Source organism: Lissotriton vulgaris, chromosome 2_1 (genome assembly GCF_964263255.1).
Source record: "Lissotriton vulgaris chromosome 2_1, aLisVul1.2, whole genome shotgun sequence".
Lineage (NCBI taxonomy): Eukaryota > Metazoa > Chordata > Amphibia > Caudata > Salamandridae > Lissotriton > Lissotriton vulgaris.
In genome coordinates, this window is record NC_141687.1 from 1,931,588,229 (window position 1) to 1,931,612,906 (window position 24,678).

The window sequence follows — 24,678 nt, forward strand, 5'->3', positions numbered from 1 at the left end:
TTCCTGAAACAGGTTTTTTCCTCTTATTTATTTAGTCAATAATAATTTGAACTCTACTATGCGCCTCTTAATTTGCAGTTACAAACATTTCCTCAACATCAAGTATATCTTCAATGCTGGACTTTTTCTCATAATTTAGCTAATAACTTATACAGTGCTACTGTTCCCACTTTCGTCATTTTTGATATACCTGCACTTTCATTGTGAGTTCTTGACACCTCATCCTGCAGTTCCCTGTCTGTATTTTTCTCTCATGCCTATGGGGAGAACCAGAGGTGGACGAAGCAATGTTTTATCTAATTTGTCTACTTCTACAATACTGCCTACTTCTATCCCCTTTTCTGTCCTACATGATGACATGGAAGACTCTGCGCAGACTAATATTTCTCATCTTACCGAAACATCGTCCAACATGTCCTTCCTCATACACCCTTCTGGGTCTCCTTCCTCTCAAGTCAATGTTAAAAATAAACCTAAAACAAATACTTCATCCTTTCTACCAACTGTCAAATGAGCCAAAAAAGAACCTCCTACACCTACTATCTCTCCTCCACCTCTGCACTAGAACTACTTCTAAATGAAATACGGGCTCTTAAACCATACATGGAGGAAACGAACGCACGTTTACAAGGTTTTGAGGACAACTGGTTTTCTCTCCAATGTAAAATCACTGCTACGCAAAATCACATTGAGTCACTACAAATCTCCTCAAAACAAATTCCCCCTATGAGGCAGAAATTTTACAATTTCAGAAACAAGTTGAAAATCTTATGAATCGTAATAGAACAATCTACGTATTTATGGTTTATCCGAAGGATTGGAAGGATCCAATCCTTTAGCCTTCTTTCAATCTTTTCTCCCACTATTGCTTGACATTCCAGAATCTCCTCCATTGAACATACAAAGAGCTCACAGGTTGGGTCCTCCTCCTTCTACCTCTTCATCTCAACTCAAACCATGAGGTTTAATACTCTACTTCTCAGAATATGCTGACTTGTTAAAAGTTCTACAGGCAGCAAAAATCAAACGTCGTATTTTCTGGCAAGGTTCACAGCAATTTTTTCACAAGATTACCCCAAAACCACTGTAGATAAAAGGGAAAGCTTTTTATAATGCATCCAGCACTACAAGACCTGAATGCCAGATTTGGTTTATATATCCTTGTCTCTTTAAAGTGACTTATAAAAATAAAACAACCACATATGAGGATCCAGCTTTGCTCCAACGTTTTCTTGAGAACTGCAGAGAAGAATCTGTGGACTTTGCAAGATCGTCCTCCTCCTGAAAATTGTATTATTTGTTTCTATTTTCAATGATGTAGTCATGTACCTATCTCCTGTCTTCCTTGTTCATGATGAAATAAACTAACTTTTTCCTCTTACATATGTCTTCCTTTTAGGGTGTCGTCTCCCTCCTGTTCTTATCCTCCATTGTCTCATAATGTCTAGACCATATGGCTCCTCATTAATTCTCCCGGGGATGTTTTGCTGGTTTCGTCCTCTCGTCCCGTTGCCTCAACACCCTCCATTCATGTTTGAGATTTAGCATGTTTTGTTCTTCCATCATTGTTCTATATTTACTTCCTCTATCCTTTCCTAGCGCATCCTTTGTCCCTCTTTCCTCTTTTCCTTCCCTTTTTCTATTCCAACATCATTATTTTCTCTGTTTCTAACTTCTTTACTGAAATGCCACTTACTATATTTTTCTCTTTTTGTATTTCTCTTTTCTTTTTCTCTTTTCCCCTCCTTTCCTTCTCCTCTTTTTCTCCTTCCTTTATTACAATACTTTCTATTTCATTTCCTATTTCTTCATTATTACTGTGCATATTGTTCGCTCTTCTATTTAATGTAATTTCTTTATTGTTTTCCTGTTATGCTGTAATGCTATTTGAATGTTATTCTTAGTCTTTATAGATAATTGTTAGAAATGGGTTTTCTGGTTGGCTAAGGCTTGCACGAATGCCATGCAGAAATCACCACTCCAGTCAGGGCAAGGGGGATACACACTGTGGGTAACCCCTGCTCACCCTGTTGGTAGCTTGGCATGAGCAGACAGGATTATCCCCAAGGCAATGTGTAAAATATTTGTACCAACACTCACAGTAATACAAGGCAACACCACAAAGGGACACTACAAAAGTTGTTTATAAAAATAAACGTATCTTTATATAGATTAGGCAGAGTCAAAACAGCATAAAACACACATGCAAAGAAAATAAATTCTCCCCCCTATTAGGGGTTGTCAATAAAAGAGATTCACTTTAGCACAGTTCTTTTATAGGAGAAAGTTATTTTAAAGATAAAAACACTTGTGAGCTCAATATGGCAATGGGCCCTGGTTGCTAGTGTGGGGAAAGTTATTTCGGCAAATGAGGCGCTCCTTAACATTGATGGTCTTTGGCATAGGGAGTAACTGAAAGGAAGTGGGGCCCTTGACAACCAAATGCCCCCGCTGTAGCAGGGAATGTGCTACACTTATCTGCTCCGTTTCAGAGTCAGGACTTCACCCCTAGCCAACGCACGAATTGCCCGCCAGTCACCAAAAAGACGTTGTCTTTGCAAAATGCCCTTGTTGCTCTTTAAATACCATCTGGCGTTGTTCACTTAACGACCCCTGCAGTACCTTAATCACTGCGAGGTCATTGTCCTTAAGTACTGTACGGTGCTGTTCCCTTCTGACTTGGGGTAGAGAGAAACACCTTTTCATTAACTCATAGCTGGCATCCCTCGCAAAGGATTGTACACTCTGCCCTTTAAACACCGAGCTGCCCGCTCCTCGGAGACCTACAGCCCGCCCCAGGCTGAAACGCATGCTGCACTCGGGATAGCAGCCCGGGCATTACCTGGGGTTTGTTTCCTTCTCCTGCGCTGCTGGCAATTCTTCAATCAGTGGTGGGGCTTCATCGTACTTGGAGGTCCTAATGCAGTTCCTTGCTTACGAGCCTCCCCATTGATAGAGGACGCTTCGTGATGGGCGGCTCCCTTTGCAGCAGCGCTGCTTTGCTGACACTTTTTGGTTGCCAGGCAATGACACAGAGATTCTCCGAGGAGATTACGATGGCAGCTCACACTTGGGCTGGTGGCAGTGAAAGCAGGCACACAGAGAATTACTGCTGCCTCTTGAGGTACTGGCACATTCATGCAATGTTGCAAAGTCACGTTGAGACAAAGCAGTTTTCACGACGACCCAAGCTGTGCATAGGGACACGCTCTCTCGAGCACCGGGTCAGTGATACAGGAGGCGCGGCAGACCTCACACGGAGTCCTGCTAGCACACCAAATTAATTAGCACACGAGCAGGCAGTCTTCACAAAGGTCATTTCCTCCAGAACCCCCGAGACGGCGAGATTCATCCGCAGAACTAGGGCCTGCCAATCCTGTTTGGGGAGACTTCTATCTTCAATACCAGAGCGCTCAGCCCTTAAACAACCTGCAATTTACAGCAGCTACAGGCATCAAACTCGCTCTTCCCAAATAAGACTGCAGATATCGTGCAGTATCCTTCTCCTCCTGTAATCTGGAGAGAACGTATTCTATGACTTTGGAGCTAGAACAAGAGCCAAACCCCACAGGAAACATCCACGTAGCCCGAAAAGCACCTCTATTCAATCCAGTCAACAGACTACACAGAAGACTGCTTGACCTACACGACAAACAAGAAACAGGATTGAGTTCAGGCCCGCATTACAAATTGTCTAATCAGGGATTTTGGATTTGCAGAGGGTAATTTCTCAGACCCAGTAACCAGACAGACAACAAACTTTAGTCTTGATAAAGGTGGAGCAAATTCCTGTCCAGTACCACCGAAACGCGTCGACGCACAACTACTGTACAATTCAAGTTCTTTCCTCCCTTGTTTATATGAAATTTGTGGTTATACAATAAGGGTGTGACCAAACTGCAACGTTGAATGTACCAATTGTAATTTACAATTTTTTATGTTTTACAAATTTCTGTCTGTCTCTTATATTGTGCAGGTCACAATAGATAGTATTAATTGTTAGCATTTTATCGTCTTGTGTAGGAACCTTATGTTGTAGAAATGTGAATTGTTTTTATCTTTGTTCCTTTAAATAAAAATTCTGTTTTACTATATGTTATAGATTGAATTAGTTCATGATTTTATTCTTTTGTCTTAAGGCTAAGTTATAGCTTATTCCGTATAGTTTTCAAGGGAACCAGCTTTTCTTCAGTCTTCACAAAGGCACAGGCTGTGAGAAGAGACATGCTCACAACAGCTTGCCGGATGTTTTCTTGAGAGCGTTTGTATCCCTGAGTTCCCAACAGGAGGCCAGCTGTTCTCAGGCCCTTGGAAATAGGCATGCTTCAGAGGGGGCAAAGCACACAGCACAGCTCCTCTTCAAATAACGGGAACACAACACACAGCAGACAGTCCCTTAGTCCTCTTCCTCAGCAATAACAGCAACTGCAGGTCAGCTCCCAGACACTTAGCAATGGCAGTTTTTCCTCAGTCTTCGTGGCTGTTCCTCTTCGGCAGGGATTCCTTCTTGATTACAAAGTTTCCTAATCTAATTTTACAGTGGTCTCAGCTCTACTTTTATACCCCAAACGTCTTGTTCTTCCTGTGTGAGGGGTCCTGGACCCAGTCCAACCCAGTTCTGGGTGCACTCTGCCAGGGCACATCTTCTTCCTTTGTGAGTGTGGGCCAGGGCCATCAGACGCACTGCAGGAGGTGGAGCCAGCATTGTGACAGGCAGGCACAGCCCTATTCAGACCAAGGTGCTACTCCTCCCCACCACTCTACATGCAGATGGGTCTATTCAGCCTAGTGCTGACTCACACATTCTCTTGGAGCTACCCCCAGCCCCCATCACTCACAAACCAGACAGCCAATCCACAAACAGCCAGAGGCACAAAGAGGCACAAAGAAAGACTGAACAAGAAAATAGCCACTTTCCAAAAGTGCTATTTTCAAACCTAGAATTTACAAACCATCTTCACTAAAAGATGTGTTATTAAATTTTGAGTGCAGGGATACCATACTCCATATGTCTATCTTACCGCTATGGGAAGATATGCAGGTAAATATGATAGACAGCATTCCCCATTCTAACCTGTGGGCAAGATAGCCTTTCTATAGTGAAAAACGAAATTGGCAGTATTTCACTATCAGGACATGTTACCCACACTAGTACATGTCCTACCTTTCACATACACTGCACGCTGCCCAGGGGGGGGGGTACCTTGGGCCTACCATAGGTATGTCCAATGTGCAGGTGAAGAGAAGGGTCAGGCCTGGCAAGTGTGTACACTGGCCAGGACAACATGGCAGTTCACAGACTGCGCACAGGCACTGCAGTGGCAGGCCTGAGACACCATTTTAGGACTATTCCTGTGGGTTGCACAATCAGTGCTGCAGGCCCACTAGTAGCATTTGAATCACCAGCCCTGGCGCACTCATGGCACTTTACTAGGGGCCTACTGGACAAACAAATATGCCAATCATGGATAACCAATCACAATAACAATTTACAGGGAGAGCACATGTACTTTAGCATTGATCAGCAGTGGTAAAGTGCCCAGAGTCCTGTAGCCAACAACCACAGGTCAGAAAAAACATGGGAGGAAGAAGCAAAAAGTTTTGGCATAACCCTGCAAAAAAGGCCATTTCTAACAATACTCAATGATGCTACGCATTGTTTCATGGAATGTTAAAGGTTTGGCTACACCTATTAAACGGTAAAGGGTTCTATTCTATGTCATAAAAAACTTGACTCTTCTATCTCAAGACTCAGATGACAAAGGATGTTTGTTAATTATTTCTCTTAAAGTTAATGATATCCCTATTAACTTATTTAATGTCTATGCTCCCACAAAACGGGACAACAATTTTTAGCCTCATATTTCTACTCTCCTGATGTCTATCTCTACTTCATATGTTGTTTTTGGAGGTGATTGCAATTTAATTGCTGACCCCTATATTGATTGTACTTCCAAATCACCTTTTGTTTCCTTTCCAATGCACACTCACTTCATTAACCTGATCTCCCATAGATCTCTTGTTGATGCATGGCAATTTTGTAATCCACAAATTTGTAAATACACCTTTAGCTCATCCACTCACCTCTAACAATCACACATTGACCATCTCTTTTTTTCTAAAGCATTAACACAATTGCTTCCAATTAATGTTACCAATAAAAGATGGCACTTTAATACTTCTTGGTTGACTAACATTACCTACACTTCTCCTTTTGAAGACTTCATTACAGCCTTTTTAAATCGTAACATATCTTCTGTTTCATCCTTTTTGATAGTTTGGGACACTTTTAAAGCTTCAGCCAGAGACTTTATTATCTCTTATGTTGCTACAAAAAATTGCCTCAATTTCCACAAAGCAGATGAAATTCTCAAATCTGTCAAGTTATTATAATCTCTCTACACAGTTACAAATTCTATAACCGATTTAAATAACCTTATTAAAGAAAAGTTTAAATATAATAAGCAATCTACAGAAAAAGCATCTGCCTATCTTCTCCGAGGTAGTGCTTATTGTTATACCTTAAAATTAAAAAAGACCGTAATAATATTGATTATGTCTTAAATTCTACTTCTTCTCCAGTAACAAAAAATTTGGAAATCTTGGACGAATTCAAGAAATGGTATTCCTCTCTCCTGAAGCTTGCCCAGACCCTTGAGACATTCAATGTTATCTTGCATCTATGCCAAAACAATTTCTCACAGATATTGATTTTTCACCATTGGAGCGAGACATTTCTATGAAGGATATTTCCCACACACTGAACCTTCTTAAGCCCGGGAAAGCTCCTGGTCCAGATGGATTCCCAATGGAATTTTACACCCATTTCCCCACATCCCTCCTCCCTCATCTCTTTCATTATTTTCACATTTCATCTCCTCTAAGATTTCTAGTGATACTTTTCAAGATGCTCTCATTTGCTTAATTCCAAAAGTGGGAAAATATGTTTACCTTTGTAAAAATGACAGGCTTATATCATTACTTAATTCCGACTACAAAATATTCGCAAAAATTCTCGCTCTCCGTCTTGAACCCTTTCTTCAAACTATCTTGTGTAAATAACAATCTAGTTCTGTTAAAGGATGAAATATCTTGGATAATACCAGAATTTTCTTCAATATATTACACAAAACTAATAAATACCCTCATTCATTGGCAGCTATTTCTTTAGATGGGGAAAAAGCTTTTGACCACATGGATTGGTCATTTATTTTCCACACATTGTCTTGGATTGGCGTTGGACCTAATTTATCTCTTATATTTCCCTATTATACACTTCTCCCAAAGCTTCTATTTCCGCCAATGGTTCCATTTCTGATTCCTTTACCTTACAGAGAGGTGTCCGTCAAGGTTGCCCTCGCTCCACACTTTTATTTATCCTCGCTCTAGAGCCCTTTCTCGCTAGAAGTAAACAAAACTCAAACATATACGGCTTCCAACTTGATAATTTCCATGCTAAAATGAGTGTTTATGCAGACGATATTTTATTATATATCTTTAAACCACATCATTCTATACCCGCTTTTATTGCAGAAGTTAAGACCTTCTCTTCCATTTGTGGCTATAAATTAAATCATGATGAATGCGAAATTCTGCCTCTTAATATTTTATGTTTTAAACAAGATTTTGTCCTTGATGATTTCTCATGGAACCCCCAAAAGTTTAAATATTTAGGTCTTTGGTGGCATTATCACCTTGTTAAAATAATCAACAAACCTATATTTTGAAAACTTGGTGAGACAAGGGGCTACTTTGGATCCATCAACTATTTTCTAATGATACTCTCCTTAGTCTTTTCTGAAGCACAAATGCTTTACAAATTACCAAATTCTTTCTCCACCAATTTAATATCTTAACACAAAATATCACCTCATCCCTATACCCTCCATTCCACCTTCTACTTCTTCTCACCGTAATATACTTCCAATTTTGAGTACTCTACGTAACGCCTCATCTACATATAAATCATTAACCTCAGGTCCTGAACCTAGAGCTATAACTAACATAGAGGTCCAATGGGAACATGAATTTGATTCTTCATGGCTTATTACTTTTTGGGATAATCCATGGTTCAAACTCCGTAAAACTTCTCGGTCAGCAAGCACAACACAAACACATTTCTTTATTTACAATCCACTTGTGTTTACTCCAATGTCCTTACATAAATTTAATTCCACTACCTCCCCAAACTGCAGGTCATGTAACGCCCCTCATGCTGATTTATATCACAAGTTATTTTCCTGTCCTTCTACTCATCAATTTTGGTTTTAGATTTGGTCTCAAATTAATATCATTTTCCATACTCACTTCCCTTATTCATCTGGGCTCCTTGTCTGACCATTGGCATGATTCTATCTCTAACATAGATATTGTAAATGTATTGATTGCAATTGCCTTCCAGCAAATAACAAAGAATTGGAAACAAATTACACAACTTTCCTTTCAAGCTTGGTGGTATAGTCTTTGCTATAATCATCGATTTGATCGTGCTTATGTTTCCCCTTCATACCTACTCCTGAAAAGACAGCTTATATGGTCCCCTGTAAACACTTTCATAGACAAATCATTGCAAAAATGTGCCTGTCATCACCCCTTATAGGAAGAAGTTCCCAAACCACCATGAATTGTTTTTTGTTAGCATTTTTATCTATATATCTGTTTTCTTATCCATAGACTCTATTTCTCCCTTTCCATTTAAATGTTATATTACAGCTATTATTCTATGATATGTTGATATCTTTTTATATTGTATTAGGCCCTCTTACTTTTATATTGTGCATGGTATCATAATTACTGATATACATTTTTCCTCTTCCTCCCTCCCTCCTCCTTTTCCACAGTTACATTATCTTCTCTCTCTGTATGACACTATTTTGTTTGAATTCCTGTTACTTTATTGAACTATTTATATTTAGTTGTATCTTCTCCAAAATAAAGTTTTTTTGTTTAAACTAAAAAAATGACACAAAGACATACACAGAACTCAAAATATAGGCTTAATAAAATACCAATCCAAATAGAAAATGATGTTACTATTAGGGAATAAGCCCCTCTCTGTAAAATATTTTTGGAAGAGGAAGCTTTCTAAAACTTATGACAGTTTGATACCTGTTCTAAATACTCTTTGCCCAGTAACAATCATTCAAAGCAGCATTTTTTAGCCACTGATTCCTGCTATAATAATATTCATGAATTGTGCATACTTCAAAAGCTTCTGAAAACATTTATACCCAAAATCACTTTGTCTGTCAAATCAGTGTACAATGTAAAAATATTTGAACATTTCCATTATGGAGATCGTTGAGACTTCCCCAGTCAAACAACTGCAAGCAAACATTGAACCGCAAATCATGCTAAACAAGGAAGTTTCTCCTCTGCAATTTTCTGCTCTCCAAATGGAAGTCAAACACACTCCGGCTGATTTACTACCTAACTGTGCCCAGACCCACCTTAATGTCAGATTGGTATAGCCTCACCATCACTGCCTGAACAAGGTGCTCTGAAATTATCTTCCTCAGTAATTTCAACTTGTTTAAGCAATAATGACTATAAATGAAGTCCTCCCTAAAATATTAGAAACGTCTCAGATCAAGCAACTTTTTATGCTATGGCTATTTTCCTCCTCCATATTCTTTGTCTGTACTTGTTAGAAATGGGATTTCTGGTTGGCTAGGACTTGCACCTAAGCCAGGCAGAAACCACAACTCCAGTCAGGGCAAGGGAGCTACACGCTGAAGATAACCCCTGCTCACCCCCAGGTAGGTTGGCACGAGCAGTCAGGCTCCCGCAAACAGCGCATAGGTGGGGTGGGCACCTGCTCAAAAGGCACCACAATGCGGAATCAGCACCCACCTCTAAATTATGCATAAAGCGGGGTAGGCTCCCGCTCGGCTTCGCCAAATGTGGGGTGGGCAACCGCTGTTGAAGGGAACTCGGAGGAATCCATACGCCGGGATTCCCTCCAGCAATCTCAGCAGCAGCATGCTGCAGGCCATCCACGCTCCTCCCACCTGGGGGGCAGACACAGTGCTCTCCAAAATAAAATCAAAGCACTCATCAGGCGCAAGAATACAAAGTCCAGGGGGGGCAAAGGCTGGGCCCAGGCAGGTTAGCGCGCAGGGCCCTCCAGAAGAAAGGCAGTCCATTGTGGTGGGTCCACCTGGAGCCCAGCAGCAGCAACGAGCCCCCAGTCATAAGGACAGCACACTTTCATGGGGTCACAGCCCCTATATTTATATTGCATTTCCCCTTTGTCTGCAGAGCACAGGGCATTGGGAGACTAGCTAGAACTGGTTCTAGAGCACTCTGTTTACAGTGCTCACACCTTTCTTTGGGAGATGGGGGCTTGGCCATCAGACAAACCACAGGGGGGACAGAGCCAGCATTCACTAGGCAGGCACAATACTATTCAGGGTCAGGGACTACTCCTCCCACTACTTCAAATGCAGATGTCCTATTCAGCCTAGTGCTGACTCCCCCTCCCCCTCCTGGAGCCACACACACCTCACCAGCCCCTGTCATTCAAAAGCCAGACATGCAGTTCACATCAGGCAGGCACACACTTAGCACACAGAAATGCCAACTTCTAAAAGTGGCATTTCTAAAATAGTTATAATAAATCTGCGCACCCCATTGCACGGCATTTATTATTACCATTCCAAATATACCAAACTTGGCCACGCTGCTCCTCTCATATCAGGAATTACCACTGAAACACTTATCAGGGAATCCCCGAAGTATTCCTATGTAGTAGTGAGGAACCAACATGGCTGTTTGTCACTACCAGGTCCTGTCACGCACTTAAGGTACATGTCCTCTCTTTTACCTACAATTCACCCTGCCCATTGGGCTAGCCAGGGCCTACCTTAGGGGTGACTGACATGCAGGAAAAGGGGGGTCACAGACATGGCACACACTTTAGGTGTCATGCCCCAGTGGCAGTAACACTGCGCGCACATGCCTTGCAATGACAGAGGCCTGAAATAGGTTTGCAAGGCTACTTTGGTGGGTGGCACAATCAGTGCTGCATGCCCACCAGTAGCATTTAAGTTACTAGCCCTGGGTATACGAGATGCCACTTTACAATGGACTGACAGGTAAATAAATAGGCCAAACAGGTGTAGAGAGCGCACACACTTTACACTGGACAGCAGTGCCCAGAGGCCTAAAACCACCAACACCTTGTCAGAGAGAAGGCTAGGAGAAAGACAAAAGGTTTAGGGATGACCCTGCAAAAAGGGCCAAGTCCAACACTACTGTTTCTTGAAATATGTAAATTTGGTAGCAGCCAATTTTGTCATGTTGCAGGGGGTTGAAGCACATGCACCGGTGTCTAGACAGCAGTGCCCCAGTGTGCAGACTTCAAAAGTAGCACACATGGTGATAACTACACACTAGAGCCACTTTCTTACAGCAGTCAACACTCACTGACTCTTCCTGGGCTCAGTGGCAGGTTATTAACTCTCCCAGCCAAGGATATGAATTGCGACTCTGGTGACAGGCAGACTAAAGTTAATTTTATAAAATTAATTTTCTCCTCAAGATATCAACAATTTGATTTCACCATTAGGTCAGATTTTAAAAAAGGAAGCAGGCAATAACTTTGAAGCGTTTTGAAGCCGTTACTGAAGCAAAGAAAGGGAATTAAGATTTTAATCCCACTTCATCTTAATCAAGGTAAAGTCTACCAAAGTCTATATTGTGAAATAGCTTTTGTTTTTTAAATTTTTATTATGAGGACAAATGATATACAATAGGCATTGTGCCCTAATTTATATACTATACCATGTCCTGTGGGCTTATAAGTCATACTTTAGGGGTCAACTATCAAAAATAACTATAGGCTTTTCCTACATAGTAAGAGCATTTTACCTGGCAAGTGACATGGCACTGCATTTGACCTGCAGGAGTGCTCCGGGCCGACATATATTTTGTACACATAAGTGGTGTAAATACACACTACAGCCCACATATGACGTCCATGCCACTGGCGGACTGCAGCCCCTATCTACAATGGATATATAGTGACATTAAGCATACCAAATAAGGTGTTCCAATGTGCTGCACTTGATTTTATAGGGATTTGTCCTTCGTAAAATGAATTCTAAATCCAGCAATAATAGGGCCAGTGACCAAACGGAAAAGTCACCACTGCTACACAGAAGAAATAACAATGTATTTTCTCATCCAGAGTAAGTATGTGGCTGGTGGATGTCTTAAAATATGAACAATTCTATGAAGTCCAGGGTTAAAACTTGAGGAAATGAAGAATATGAAAATGAATAATGGGAATATAAAACTGGAAAGTCAAGAATGTTTTACATGAATAAGGAAGAAAATGCAGGCTGGTAGCAGACATGTCTCACAATTGACTAAGTAAGTCTAGAAAAATCATGTTTGTTCCACATTTACAGAATTTACAGTTGATAATCTTCCTTCATATCGTCTTTCTAATATTTTTATTTTTTTATTTTTCTATATTGCCACTACCCAGAGGTATCTGTGTGCTTTGCACAGAAACAAAACCATTAGGCAATTCTTGAATTGCAATGGGATTATTTATTGGAACATAACTGACAATTAACGTTTATTTGAAGTGGGAGGGGAAAATCGTATTTGTAACCAATATGGAATGGGGTCACATTTGAGAGAAACTACAAATAGAAACACTACAAGAGATAGATGTAGAAGGTAGTATTTGTCATCAAACAAGGTCCGTATGATACTTGCATAATATGGGGGTCAAACCTCTAACTAGTGTATACAGTTACTGTCAAGTAGAGGCAACTGCTGTACATTGAAAGACAGGCAAGAATAGGTATAGGGCATGAGGAACATTCACTGTACAGTTTCTGTTATACATCTGAAGGTAATGGAACACAGTAGAGTGTTTGAAATGAGGTGGTGTACAAGGGTGCTGGGAGGACCAAGTACACATTTGAGGTTTCAGGGTAAACATTTTTATAATGATTTAACTTAGCATCTATTGGTGCAAAGTAAGTGAGTGATATCCTTTAATGTCAAAAATGGCTAAGACTAACACCAGTTGACATTTGCTCCTTAAAACATTCAAAGAACTCAAGTTCTAACCCTCTGAGCAGTATGTGTCTGCTACTTATATTGTGTGAAACTAGATCAAATGCAACAAAGTGCCTTACATGGTCAAAGGCAAGCACACAGATAATATGTGAGTGGAAGGGCTAGCTGGTTTCTAAGAGCAAAAGTGGAGTGTTATTGCATCATGATGTAGTGTTTCTTAAAGTGGTGCATATTCTAGATTATTGAAGCATGGTCGCAAAGGCCATTTATAAACTGTGTACATGTTTTCAGATTGATGCCTTATTGTTCACATGCTATATAAACAGTTGTGTGCAGTGCTTAATTTGAGCTTGTGGTTTCTGGTACTTTGCACCCACACCTAATTGTCAACACCAGCACTTATGACACCCTGACACACGATGGGGATGTTAGTCTAAGTTTATGATGAGCACTACATCAGATGTTTAGTAATTCAACATACAGTGCAATTACTAATTCCTGACCATCCAAGCTTTTCTTATATCTTTGGGTGGCCTGGAATAGGGTTTGATAGTTAACAGTTGTGTTGGCACTGTCGAAGGTGCTGGCAGGGGCAATGAGAGGCGCAAGCTACAGTGGCCTCTTGATGAGGGCCCTGGTGCCTATTTGTTACAAATTAATCACTGGTTGTGTGGCCAGGGAGTATACAATAGCAGCCACTAAATGCTGTTATCCTAGGTTTGGTAAATGGGAAAATATTCTTACATCAGCCAACACGGTTTTATATGATAGTACAACAGCTGAGAGTGTTCACAAAAGTTTCAGGAGTAAAGGTTGTTTCAAATTTAAATACACTTGTAATATTCATTGTTGTCCCAGCTTTACTATGTATTCAAATTGGTTGAGATAATGGTGAGGATAGAATCTCTGCAAGTAACTCAATAAAATATCTTTATTCTTTAAATCGGTCGAAACATTTGAATAATTGTAGCAAAAGAGTTAGTAAGATCTTACCAGAGAAGAAATAGTCTGTGTTCTCTGTAAGACGGAGTAAGACAATAGGAGAGAAAAAGAGAGAACATGATTAAACTGTGCACATGAGAATCGGACATCCTAATCCAGTAATAAATAGTGTATCGTATTTTTGTTACAGCAAACACACCGAGGCACAGTCTAGATTCTTGTCGCAGCAGACACACATGCTTTAATTGACTTTGTTTCAGTGTATTTGATTTTTTTCGAGAATGATAAAACATTCAAATAAATCCTTATTGACCACAGTCTTATCAATTTCCTCCACTATTCATTCATACTTCAAATCCAATCAGGTCTGTATATTGTTTTGTAATACAGCGACCTTACAATTAACTATATAAATTTTACATGTATTTACCCAATCCATAATAATCTAGACAATCCTACCTTACAGTATGTTTACAAGAGGTTATGTTTTTGAAGATTGCTTTGTTTTAACATTTACAGGAAACTTTATTCTTACCCCTTTCTTGAATCAAACATATCCCGTGCTACTTTTTCTCAAATCGGATTGAGTTGTCTTTACTGATGTCACAGACTGCTATTTTTAACCATAATTTCTCTGGTAATGACTATTGGAACAGTGACATCCACTGTAATGCCACTTGACTGCCCTTCACAAAACTGCAGTCCTGACTCGTATAGCCAATTAAGAGTGAATATGCACTTTTTGAGTCCATGAAAGGTTTGTTCGCACTCATGAGATAATGTATTCTTGCTTAATGATGCCCCAGCATAATGTCATTGTATACATTAGTTAATGTTCTATCACAGGAGGGTAGTCTTTGTTTTCTGGGGGGTGTGGCCTAGAAGGTTTGGTAGCAAATGTAAAAATATCAGTATGGGTTGGCAGGTAGGAATGTTCATCTCCCATTCCCACCATGAAAACTGTTGCAGGCTGTTAGAAACGGGGATTACCGGTAGGGCATGTGCCAAAGCCAGGCAGAAACCCCTGTTCTGGTCAGGGCAAGGGAGTTACACCCTGAGGATAACCCCTGCTCACTGCCTTGGTAGCTTGGCATGAGCAGTAAGGCTTATCCCAGAGGCAATGTGTAAAGCTTTTGCCCAACACGCACACAGCGGGGACACACTAGGCACATTACAAAAGAGACTCCACAAAAGGTTATATAAACATAGCCTTTGTATTATGTAAAACACATTAGTGTGCAATCACAGATATATAGATACACTGTGCCAACTGGCACCCAATCACAAATTACAGGGGACTAAGGCAGCGCCAATCAGGTCGCTGCCAGAACCATCACAAAAGTACAAGGAATAGATGTAAAACGGCCAGTACTTACTGGTAAAATAATCAGCTTAACATGAGGCATAAACACATTAGATCAGGCATGTACCTAATACCCTGATGTTAGGCATCCTCATCATTAGGCATCAAACTACATTATTCAACAATCATGGGGCGTAAATTACATTTGGCAAGCATCAGCTCCGATAGTGAGCCACAAAGCGATTATGCCCCTGTGAGCACTTTACTGCAGGAGTAGGCAATGCGCTTTAAAGTGTGTGATGGCAAGGTGTTTAGGCTTTCAAAGAAATGCTTTGCGCAGGGTCCAATGCGGAGATTCAGCTTTTAAATTGTCCCGAATGGTCGCTATCGGGAATGCCCCCAAACACAGGACATTCAAGTGGACCGGCGTGTGATAAACAGAAACAGTCCCCGGCAGGCCAGTACCTGTGGGGAAGGCTTTCAGCAGTTCAAGTCCCGCCCAGCACTACAGTCCAGAGTTCATGGAGGAAGTTACCTGAGGGGCTCGAGGCTCCTCCAGTCCCTCGAACAATGGATTCTTTGACGCTCCTGCAGTGGGGGAATCAGGCGTGCAGACGCAGTCTTGATTATTGCGCTCCCTGCTCCTATGGCCGCTCGGAGTCCCTGCTCCTATGGCCGCACGGAGTCCCAGGCCATGCACGCGCAGTGAAGCAGATGATCTCGGGGCCAGTGTTGAATCCGGTCATTAGTAGAGTGCAGACATACAATGCTACAGGGGTGATTTAATTACAGCGCTCAGCTTGGGCCGGCGGTGGTGACTTCCTTTTTTCTTGGAGGCAATGAGGGGTAGGCTCCCTCTTATTTTAAATTATAAAGCGGGGTGGGCTCCTGCTAAAGGTGATGAAAATGTGGGATGGGCACGCACCAAAGAGCTGCAAAATGTGAGGTGGGTATCCATAGGGGGAATCCCACACGCGGGGATTCCCTCTCAGCAGTCGGCAGCACAGCACTGTGAGATTGACGCTCCTTCTTGTGGGAATCAAAATATAGCCCTCACAAGGCACTAGGAGCAGGCACAGGCTGGGCAAAGATCATCAGGCAGTAGGGCAGCTCAGCCCAACGAAGTAGCAGTTCCTAAAAACAGTCAAACTTAGCAAGGTGGCAATCCTCCTGGTGCAGCAGCCTTTACTCCAGCACAGTCTCCTCCAAGGCCAGTCGTATCCCCCAATGTTTAGAGGGCTGCGCTGGGCACAGGCAGGCCAGCACGCAGGGACCCTCAGGAGTCAGCAGCTGGGTCCCGCTGCGGTTCCCCCTGGCAGAGTGTCCCCTCCAATTCAGCACAAGCACACAACCATGGTGTCACAGCCGCTGTATTTATACAGCCTTTTGCCCTGCTACTAGAAGGGGGCAGAAGCTTCTGAAAGGGTCTTTTGGGGAAACCAGTCCTAAGTGTAGAGCACTTTATTTGCCAGGTTTCCCTCCTCCCTTTGTGAGCTGGGGCTTGGTAATCAGACACACCACATGGAGGCTGAGCCAGCATTGTACAGGGCAGGCACAGGGGACTTCTCTCCCCACTACTCCAATTGCAGATGTCCCATTCAGCCTAACATTGACTCATGCTGCCCTCCCTGGGGCCACCCACACCTCACCAGCCCAGGTCACTTCCTGAACCAGACATGGAATACACAACAGGCAGGCAGGAACATAGTACAAAGAAAAGGAAACTTCTAAAAGTGGCCTTCCTAAAATAGTGAAAATAAATCTGTGCACACCATTGTGCAGCATTTATTTTTTCCATTCAACACATACCAAACATGAGATACTTATTTTGTTCCATTTACGAGTTATGCGATAAGGGGGGTATTCACAATGTTAGCCTATGGAGGGCAGAGAGCACACGCACTTTGCACTGCTAAACAGTGCAAAAGTGCCCAGTCCTAAAACCACCAGCACCATGTCAGAAGAAAACTAGGAGGACGTAAAAAAGTTCAGGGATGACCCTGCAAAAAGGACCAAGTCCAACACAGATTTACTTCAGTCAAAATCAGGAGTAAATTTGTTTCAAGGCAAGGAATTCTCCCTCCAACCCCCCAAAGAATTGGCAGAGAATTAAAAAGTGTATCCATAGGTGAAACATGTTTGCCATTGAGAGGTCTTGGGAGGGAAATGAAAAGTGGAATTGCCCTAATACAAATACATGTTGCCAGTACATTGCCCATGCAGAACATTTGACAATTTTCCAGAAATACCTTTGGAAAGGCTTGTGGATACCTAAAATTTGTAATTCTCAAAATAAATGAGGAGGTTTAACCCTGCGACTATTTCAAACTATATTGGAAAGCTCAGCTGGTTGCTGCATGGTATTAGAATGGCTGCTGGGATAGGATGCAAAAAAGAGATAATATTATATGTTCCTGCCTTGTACAAAGGAGTAATATGTTGGCATCCTTGGCATGGTTTCCCCTTAACTTTATGCCATACACCTCCTGTTTTTGCTGACTTTGTTTTTGCTAACCAGTGCTAAAGCGCCTGTGCTCTTTCTCTAAAACATGGTAACATTGGCTCATACCCAATTGCCATATTTATTTTGCTTATAAGTCCCTAATAAAGCAAACTACATGTGCCCAGGGCCTGTGAATTGAATGCTACTAGTGGGCCTGCAGCACTGATTGTACTGCCCACTTTAGTAGCCCTTTCAAACTTGTAACAGGTCTGCTGTTGCTAAGCCTCTTTATGCACTTTTAAATTGCCATGATGATTTGGCAAAATAACCCTTTTCACAGGCCCAAAGAGTATGTTTTAATAAATATACATTACCCCTAAGGTAGGCCCTGGACAGCCCCATGAGCAGGGTGCAAGGTACTTAAAAGATTGGACAATTAAGTTTACATATCCTGTTAGTGAAACACTCTTAAATTAATCGTTCACACTTTCAAGGACTATCTCCCCGATAGGATAACTTATTACATATCATAGGTGTAATTTCCAATGGTGAAGTCCGATTTTAAATTGCAGTTCTAAAAATGCCACTTTTAGAAAGTTGACATTTTCTTCCCTCAGCCATTTGGTGCCTGCAGACTTTGTGTATTCCTCCTAGACAGTCACACGCAATGGGAGCCTAGATGTAACTGAGTTGGCCAGAACTGTAAGAACAGGAGGGAGGTGCTAGGACCAGCCTCACCTACACCCGAATAGGCTGTGGCCTGCCTCCACAAAAAGGGCTGCAGTTAGTCTAATGCCAGGCTGAGAAGGCAGGTATCCGTACACTTCCAAAGCATATCCCTAGAAGCTTCTCCCCACTTCAAAAGCACACTTGTGTTTTAAGGAACCAGCACTTCAGTACACTTCTGGACCTGTGTATATTATGACAAAATTAAGCTATGCTGTGGTCGGACTGCCACTCTGCTGTGCTGCACCCTGCTTTACTCCTTCTTTGCTGTGCTGCTCTGCTGCCCTCTGGCTTGGGTGAGAAGGACAGGACCTGCATCTCTTGAACACAGAATGACTCCAAGGGGTAGTTGGCTGGCCTCCTGATCTGAAGCCTCAGGGACTTGATAAGCTTCCAACAACCTTACACCTGGACTCTGCCATCTGTGAGTCTACCCTGCCAAATTGTGCCACCCCAGTCCTAGACCCTTGAAAGTGGGTCATAGGTGCTTGACAGTGCCATTAATGCATCTTCAATGGTGCGCAGCACATCCCGAGCACAACTGATGCATGTCCTTGGCTGAGCGGCACATCAACGGGGAGAATTGGCTCATCAACTCTGCTACATGTATTGGATTCCTTTCAGGCGTGGCTGGCACAGGTAGCAGTGATAGGGCAGTGGGATGGGCAGGGGCGGATGGGGGATCGGTGGACAGACGACAGGATAGGGAAAGTAAAATAAGAACATAAATAAAACCACTTACCTTGCACTCACTGCATCTCTGAGTCTGTGATGAAGCGAGTGCAAGGTAAGGAAAATAGGAATATTGTTATAATTGATCTATGTCTCCTTTCCCTGGCTGGTATTTCCCTGTTGCTCAGATGGTGTGGCTGCTGGAATGCTTGATGACATCATAGAATGTTTGGTGCCTGGCCTGTGTCTGGAGTGGCAGTTGATGGCAGGCAGGATGAGCGACAGGGGGGTCGCTCCTAGTGTGGTTTTACATTTCTATCTATCTTGTCCTGAAGAACCTAATCTGGAACTTAACTCAATAAACCTATGCTGTTTATACAACTGGCTCAAGGACTTCTGTTGATAACTAAAATATATAAAACCACGTACCTTGCGCTTACCACATTGCTGAATCAGTGATCCAGCAAGTGCAAGGTATGTGGTTTTATGTATTTTATTTTACTTTCCCTATCCCGTCATCTAACCACTTTGCCCCAAAACAGCCCACCACTGTTACCGTTGCCGGCCGCTCCAGATCTTGTTACAAGACCTGCGTTGCCCCAGCAGTCCTTAGAACTTATGCATCTTCTGACAGCATGGCACATCCAAAGCCCAGGTACTCACACCTCTTGGTGATTTAAGACCCACCATTGCAGCCTTAGAACCGACACATCTCCAGCGGTGTGCGTCATCCATGATGCGGGACCTCGCATCTCAAGCCTCATCAACAGGATCCTCGATAATGTTGCACCAGTACACCGCAACATAGCCTCACGGCATTTCTGAACCAACTTATTTTTATTCTGCTGCACGGGGCATCGATGATGCGGATCAATGCAATGCTCCGCTTCCAGAATTTATGGTACTTTGTTCAACAGGTCTAACTGGGTCCCTGTAGCTGGCGCACGCTTTGTGCTTTTTTGCACTATTTTCACCTACAACTTTAAAATGTAATATCTCTGATACTATTAATTGGTATTTTGACATTAGTGTCTCATTTTATTTATCAAATGAAGGCATATTATCCTTTACCTGATGTAGGACCTCTTTATGTGGTGTTTTCACTGTTTTACTGTTTGAAATTATGCACGCATATTTTACTCATTGTATCTAGGTTAAGCCTGACTGCTCAGAGCCAAGCTAAGAGGGGGTTGAGCACAGGTCAATTTGTGATGTGTTTGTGCTTTAACCTGACTATGATTGCAGTTGCTGCTTGACAAAGACTTGCACCCCATCCAAACAGTAACCCAGTTTCTAATAAATGTTGTCTAAGAAAATGATCACATGAAAATATATTAATCAGAACAATCTTCAATCTTTATTCTCACTGTAAATGTCCTGTGTAACAAACTAAATTGTAGAATCACTGAGCGTTATCAAAATGGTGCAAGAGCTGTCTGGAATTGAAATTCCAAATGCTACATACATTTGAGAATCTACAGGTAGTCAATTCAGAGTCTGAAATTTAAATAAGGAGATCCCAGAACCTAGATAATATTTCCTGATCCTGGACAAATTGGGCTATATTAAATTATGTTATTCTGTTCAGAAACTCATGTAATAAGTGTTGTGTATCACGAGGGCTAGCATTGCTGTTTACAGCTCAAAACTATAACGTGTTTTTAGTCTAAGAGAGAGCTGTGTTCTGTTATTCCTAACCCAGTAAAAAAGGTCTACCATTTAGTTTTCCAAAGCTAAGTTGTTTAAGCATTTCGTTTCCATAAAGCCATAAAGACCAGGCTGGTCACTACTCACCTTTATTACTAAGCTGTCTCCATCTGTTTCTTAGTACAAAGGTATCTTAATGAGGTGACAGTGGTACTCAATAGATTCTCATTCATCCATTTATTTACTCTAAAATAGGATGCCTGAGTTAATAATGTGTAACATCTTTGTTATAGCTGACATCTGAAACTTGAATTGTATATGTAGCCTGAGAGGGAGTTGTGTGTTTTACTGACACAGCCTGCAGGTTCAGTGTGAGGATCCCGCCTCTTAGACAAACACTGGTAATATATATGTGACCCGAGTGATAGCTTTGCTGTCTAAAATCATAATATAAATGTTCTGTGTCACACGAGGAATATTGGGTTATTGGGTTTTCATATTTTCAAGAAACAAAATATTTCAATACAAAAGTCTCTGCACGTGTTTTAGTCTGGTAGCACAGGCCAGATCATGTCAACAAAGTATGAACATTCTTGTGAGAAGGAAAAAGAATAAGAGAACATATATGTACATTTGGTAAATTAGCAGTTTGTGTAAAGTGTTTTCGCTTTGACAGCCTGAAAGTCATAATGCCTCTTATCAGAGATACCAGGTATGGTTCATCTTAGCAGGCTCTAATGAGGGAATGCTAGGCATTCATTTTGCAGTAGACATGCATCAACTGAAAAGGTGCACCACATTCTTAAAAACAGTTATTTCTTGCATTCCCAAATATGACCTCATACATTTGTTGCTGATCATTCACCTTGTATATCATTGTATTGTTTGTGGCCATCTCTGTCATTGCATTGATGTATTCTTCAAGATTTGGTTTTGAGGGCGATTTCTAGTGTCTTAGTATGTATATTTTGGTGACAGCGAGCCTAGCCACCTTTTTGTGGCTATTGATTCTGATGATAGCCTGAAAATCATGCAGTCATCATGATGTAGTTACAAATTGCGTATTCTTCAGAGGTGTCAGAGTACCAGTATCATTACGGGAATCTTGAAGGAAAAAAATTTGATGATGTGTCTTCTCAATCCTTATTGCACTTTGTGGTATTTTTTAAGCTGTACAAATCTTTTTGTGTTCAAAATGTATTACCTCTTTCTAGGACTCACAATTTTAAACAATGCAGAGTTGCTCTCCGATTTTTTTACAGTTGCTACCCAGCACTAATGCATGCTTTAGAATTGGCAGTTTTCTTAAAGCAGCTGTATTTTATTGGAGGAGTCTCCATTTTTAGATTATTATATCTTTGTATTTCATATTATTCAAAACTGCAGCATATTATATATGTCTTTTATAATTTGTTTCTTATCTTTTTTTCATAGACTTTGACACTCAAATAAAGAATTGATTGATTGTTTGATTGATTGAATCCACCTTCAATATGGACTTACAGTATGATCCAGTCTGGGATTTTGCAGTTCCGGGTGAAAGTGAGATGAGAGTTGTGAAAAGTGTTGGTCTATATGATATATCTCCATTTGGGATGCTGCAGGCCCCATGACGTATTAGCAGAATGTAACTTCGAACCACACACTCTCAGTGTATCACCTTGCCATATATAGTCTCTGATTTGGCAGTAAATATCGAGTAGCAGTGTGGTGGGTATTGACATTGGTAGAATATTGATGATACAGTTAAAGCTTGGAGCGATCACAATTTTGATAGTTTATATACACCTCCACTTGGAGAGCTGTAGGTCTCTCCTGATCATAATATCCTCATTCATTTGCTCAGTCCAAACCTCTATATTATCCTTGATCATTGCCTGTAGATTGTTGCTGATCAGGATGCACTGATTCCTCATCGTCACTAATGAGGGAAGGTCAATTCATGTAGGAAGTGTGTGGTTGTGGACATCATCATAGGCCTCATTTATTATTTAACTGGAGAATGTGGCTAATTGGGAGATAACCTCCATGAGTGCTGGTACAGAGGTTTTGAAAGGGAATGCCAGCAGGATGTCATCTGTGTAGGCATTGGTTTTAGATTTCCTGCAGGAGAACAGTGGGCACCCCTGTCTTGTCCCCCTGCCAACACTGAACACACAAGGAATATCATTGGTTTGTGATTTGTGAGCCTATAACTTTTGGGAAACATAAGCTTAGCTCTTCTGTCTCAAAGCTTAAGCCTCTAATAACAATGTGAAGAGTGGAATACCATTTTTGCCTCAAGCTACCTTAATCAAGCAATGCTTAAGAAGAGGGAAGGCTTTGTAGATTCCCTGTCTTTTAGGAGAACATGTTGGTGTCTAAATTCTGGAAACATCCTTTACAACGCAACTTTTACCACGCAGTGCCTTTACGACGCAACTTTTACAACTCAAACCATTACAACGCATTGTGCTGGGGGGCGCTCTAGGATAGGGAATAGGTTTAATTTACTATCCAAAACCTTCCCTACTATCCACGGGGACTGAAGTTGGAATAGAAAATTAAACTATTCACTATCCAGCGCCACAAAGCACTATGCGTTTTAAAGGCATGCATTGTAAAAACCGCGTTGTAAAGGCATGCGTGTTAAAAGCATGCGTTGTAACGTCATACATCCCTAAATTCAGATAGTGTAATTATATGTAATTTTATGATGCCTTGGTCTCAAGTTTCAGACTCACTACAACAGTTTAATCAACTTATGGAAAGTCTTTTGGGGGAGCACAGCCCCATTTAAGAAGAATCTCTTGGCAATGGCATTTCAGTCATAAAAAGAGCTGTTGCCTTTACCAATATGTTTTAGCAATGCTGTACACTGGTATGTCTGCTGTTCATCATGGATAAAAGTTAGGTGGGTAAAGGCAGTGCTATAGAGTGGTGCGGAGTGGAGTGTCATAAAGTGGAGTACAGTGGAGCCTTATGGAGTGGCATATAGTGGCGTAAAGTGGCATACAGTAGAGTTGAGTGGAGTGGAAAAGAGGGAAATGGGGTGTCATTAAGCATGGGCGAATTTTGCGAATCTCGCGTTCGTGAATTTTGCGGATTTGCGAACTCGCAATCCGCAAAATCCGCGAATTCTCGCGAATTTGCGGATTTTTTTTTTTTTTGTTCGCGCGGGTTTCTGCCAGTTCGCGAGGGTTTTGTACAATTTCGCAAAACGCGAACTTACCTGTCGGGTCGCAAGTTTTGCGAACTTGTTGTTTCTACGTGTCCAGCCTGTTTGGGACACTCTTCTTCATCACTGCCACTCTCTGTCACCACTGCCACTCTCTGACTACTCATGCCACCCTCTGGCCCACCCATGCCACCCTCTGTTTCATCACAGCACCCTCTTGTTGTCCAGTCAGTGTACATTATTGTGGCAACGCAAGCCCACCTTCCCTGCCTCAAGTGACCTGAATTAATTTGGGGCTGATTAATGTGTCACAGAATATTTTTTTAGCTGGCACCTGCTTCCTTAGTGCTTCCTGATTAGTGATCTTTTGCACTTGCTAAGTGCTTTCATTGTTGCAAAATTAGTTACAACACCTGCCCTGCCCCAACTGACAATAATGAATTAGGGGCTGATTAATGGATTTGAACCTCCAGCCTGGCTCCTGCTTGTCTCCCTTAGCTGTAATTCAGGACCTTTGTGGCATATGTGTAACTATTCTGAGGTTCAGAGCAGGGTCACATAATAGTTGCAACTGGCAACTGAACTCTGGAGGGGCCCCTCAGGAAGCACTACAGGAAATGGCTACTAATGATGAGCCTGAACTTTTGAACCTGGTAAGTAGTTTCAGTTTTGCTAAGATCGTATTTCTGCAATTTTGCGCTTATTCGCGGGGCGCGAAGTTGTACTGGGAAGCCGCGAACTCACGCGAAC

The 24,678-nt window shown here is 41.7% G+C and overlaps 1 protein-coding gene across 5 annotated transcripts in view; it reads right to left on the bottom strand.

Moving 5' to 3' along the window:
• NTRK3 (neurotrophic receptor tyrosine kinase 3) overlaps positions 1 to 24,678 on the bottom strand; it is a 1,577,634-nt gene that overhangs the window by 755,980 nt on the left and 796,976 nt on the right. For all 5 annotated transcript variants that reach the window (XM_086958117.1, XM_086958116.1, XM_086958115.1 and 2 more), the window contains exon 9: positions 14,032 to 14,055. In XM_086958117.1, the coding sequence (XP_086814243.1) occupies positions 14,032 to 14,055 (24 nt within the window). The remainder of the gene's footprint in view (positions 1 to 14,031; positions 14,056 to 24,678) is intronic.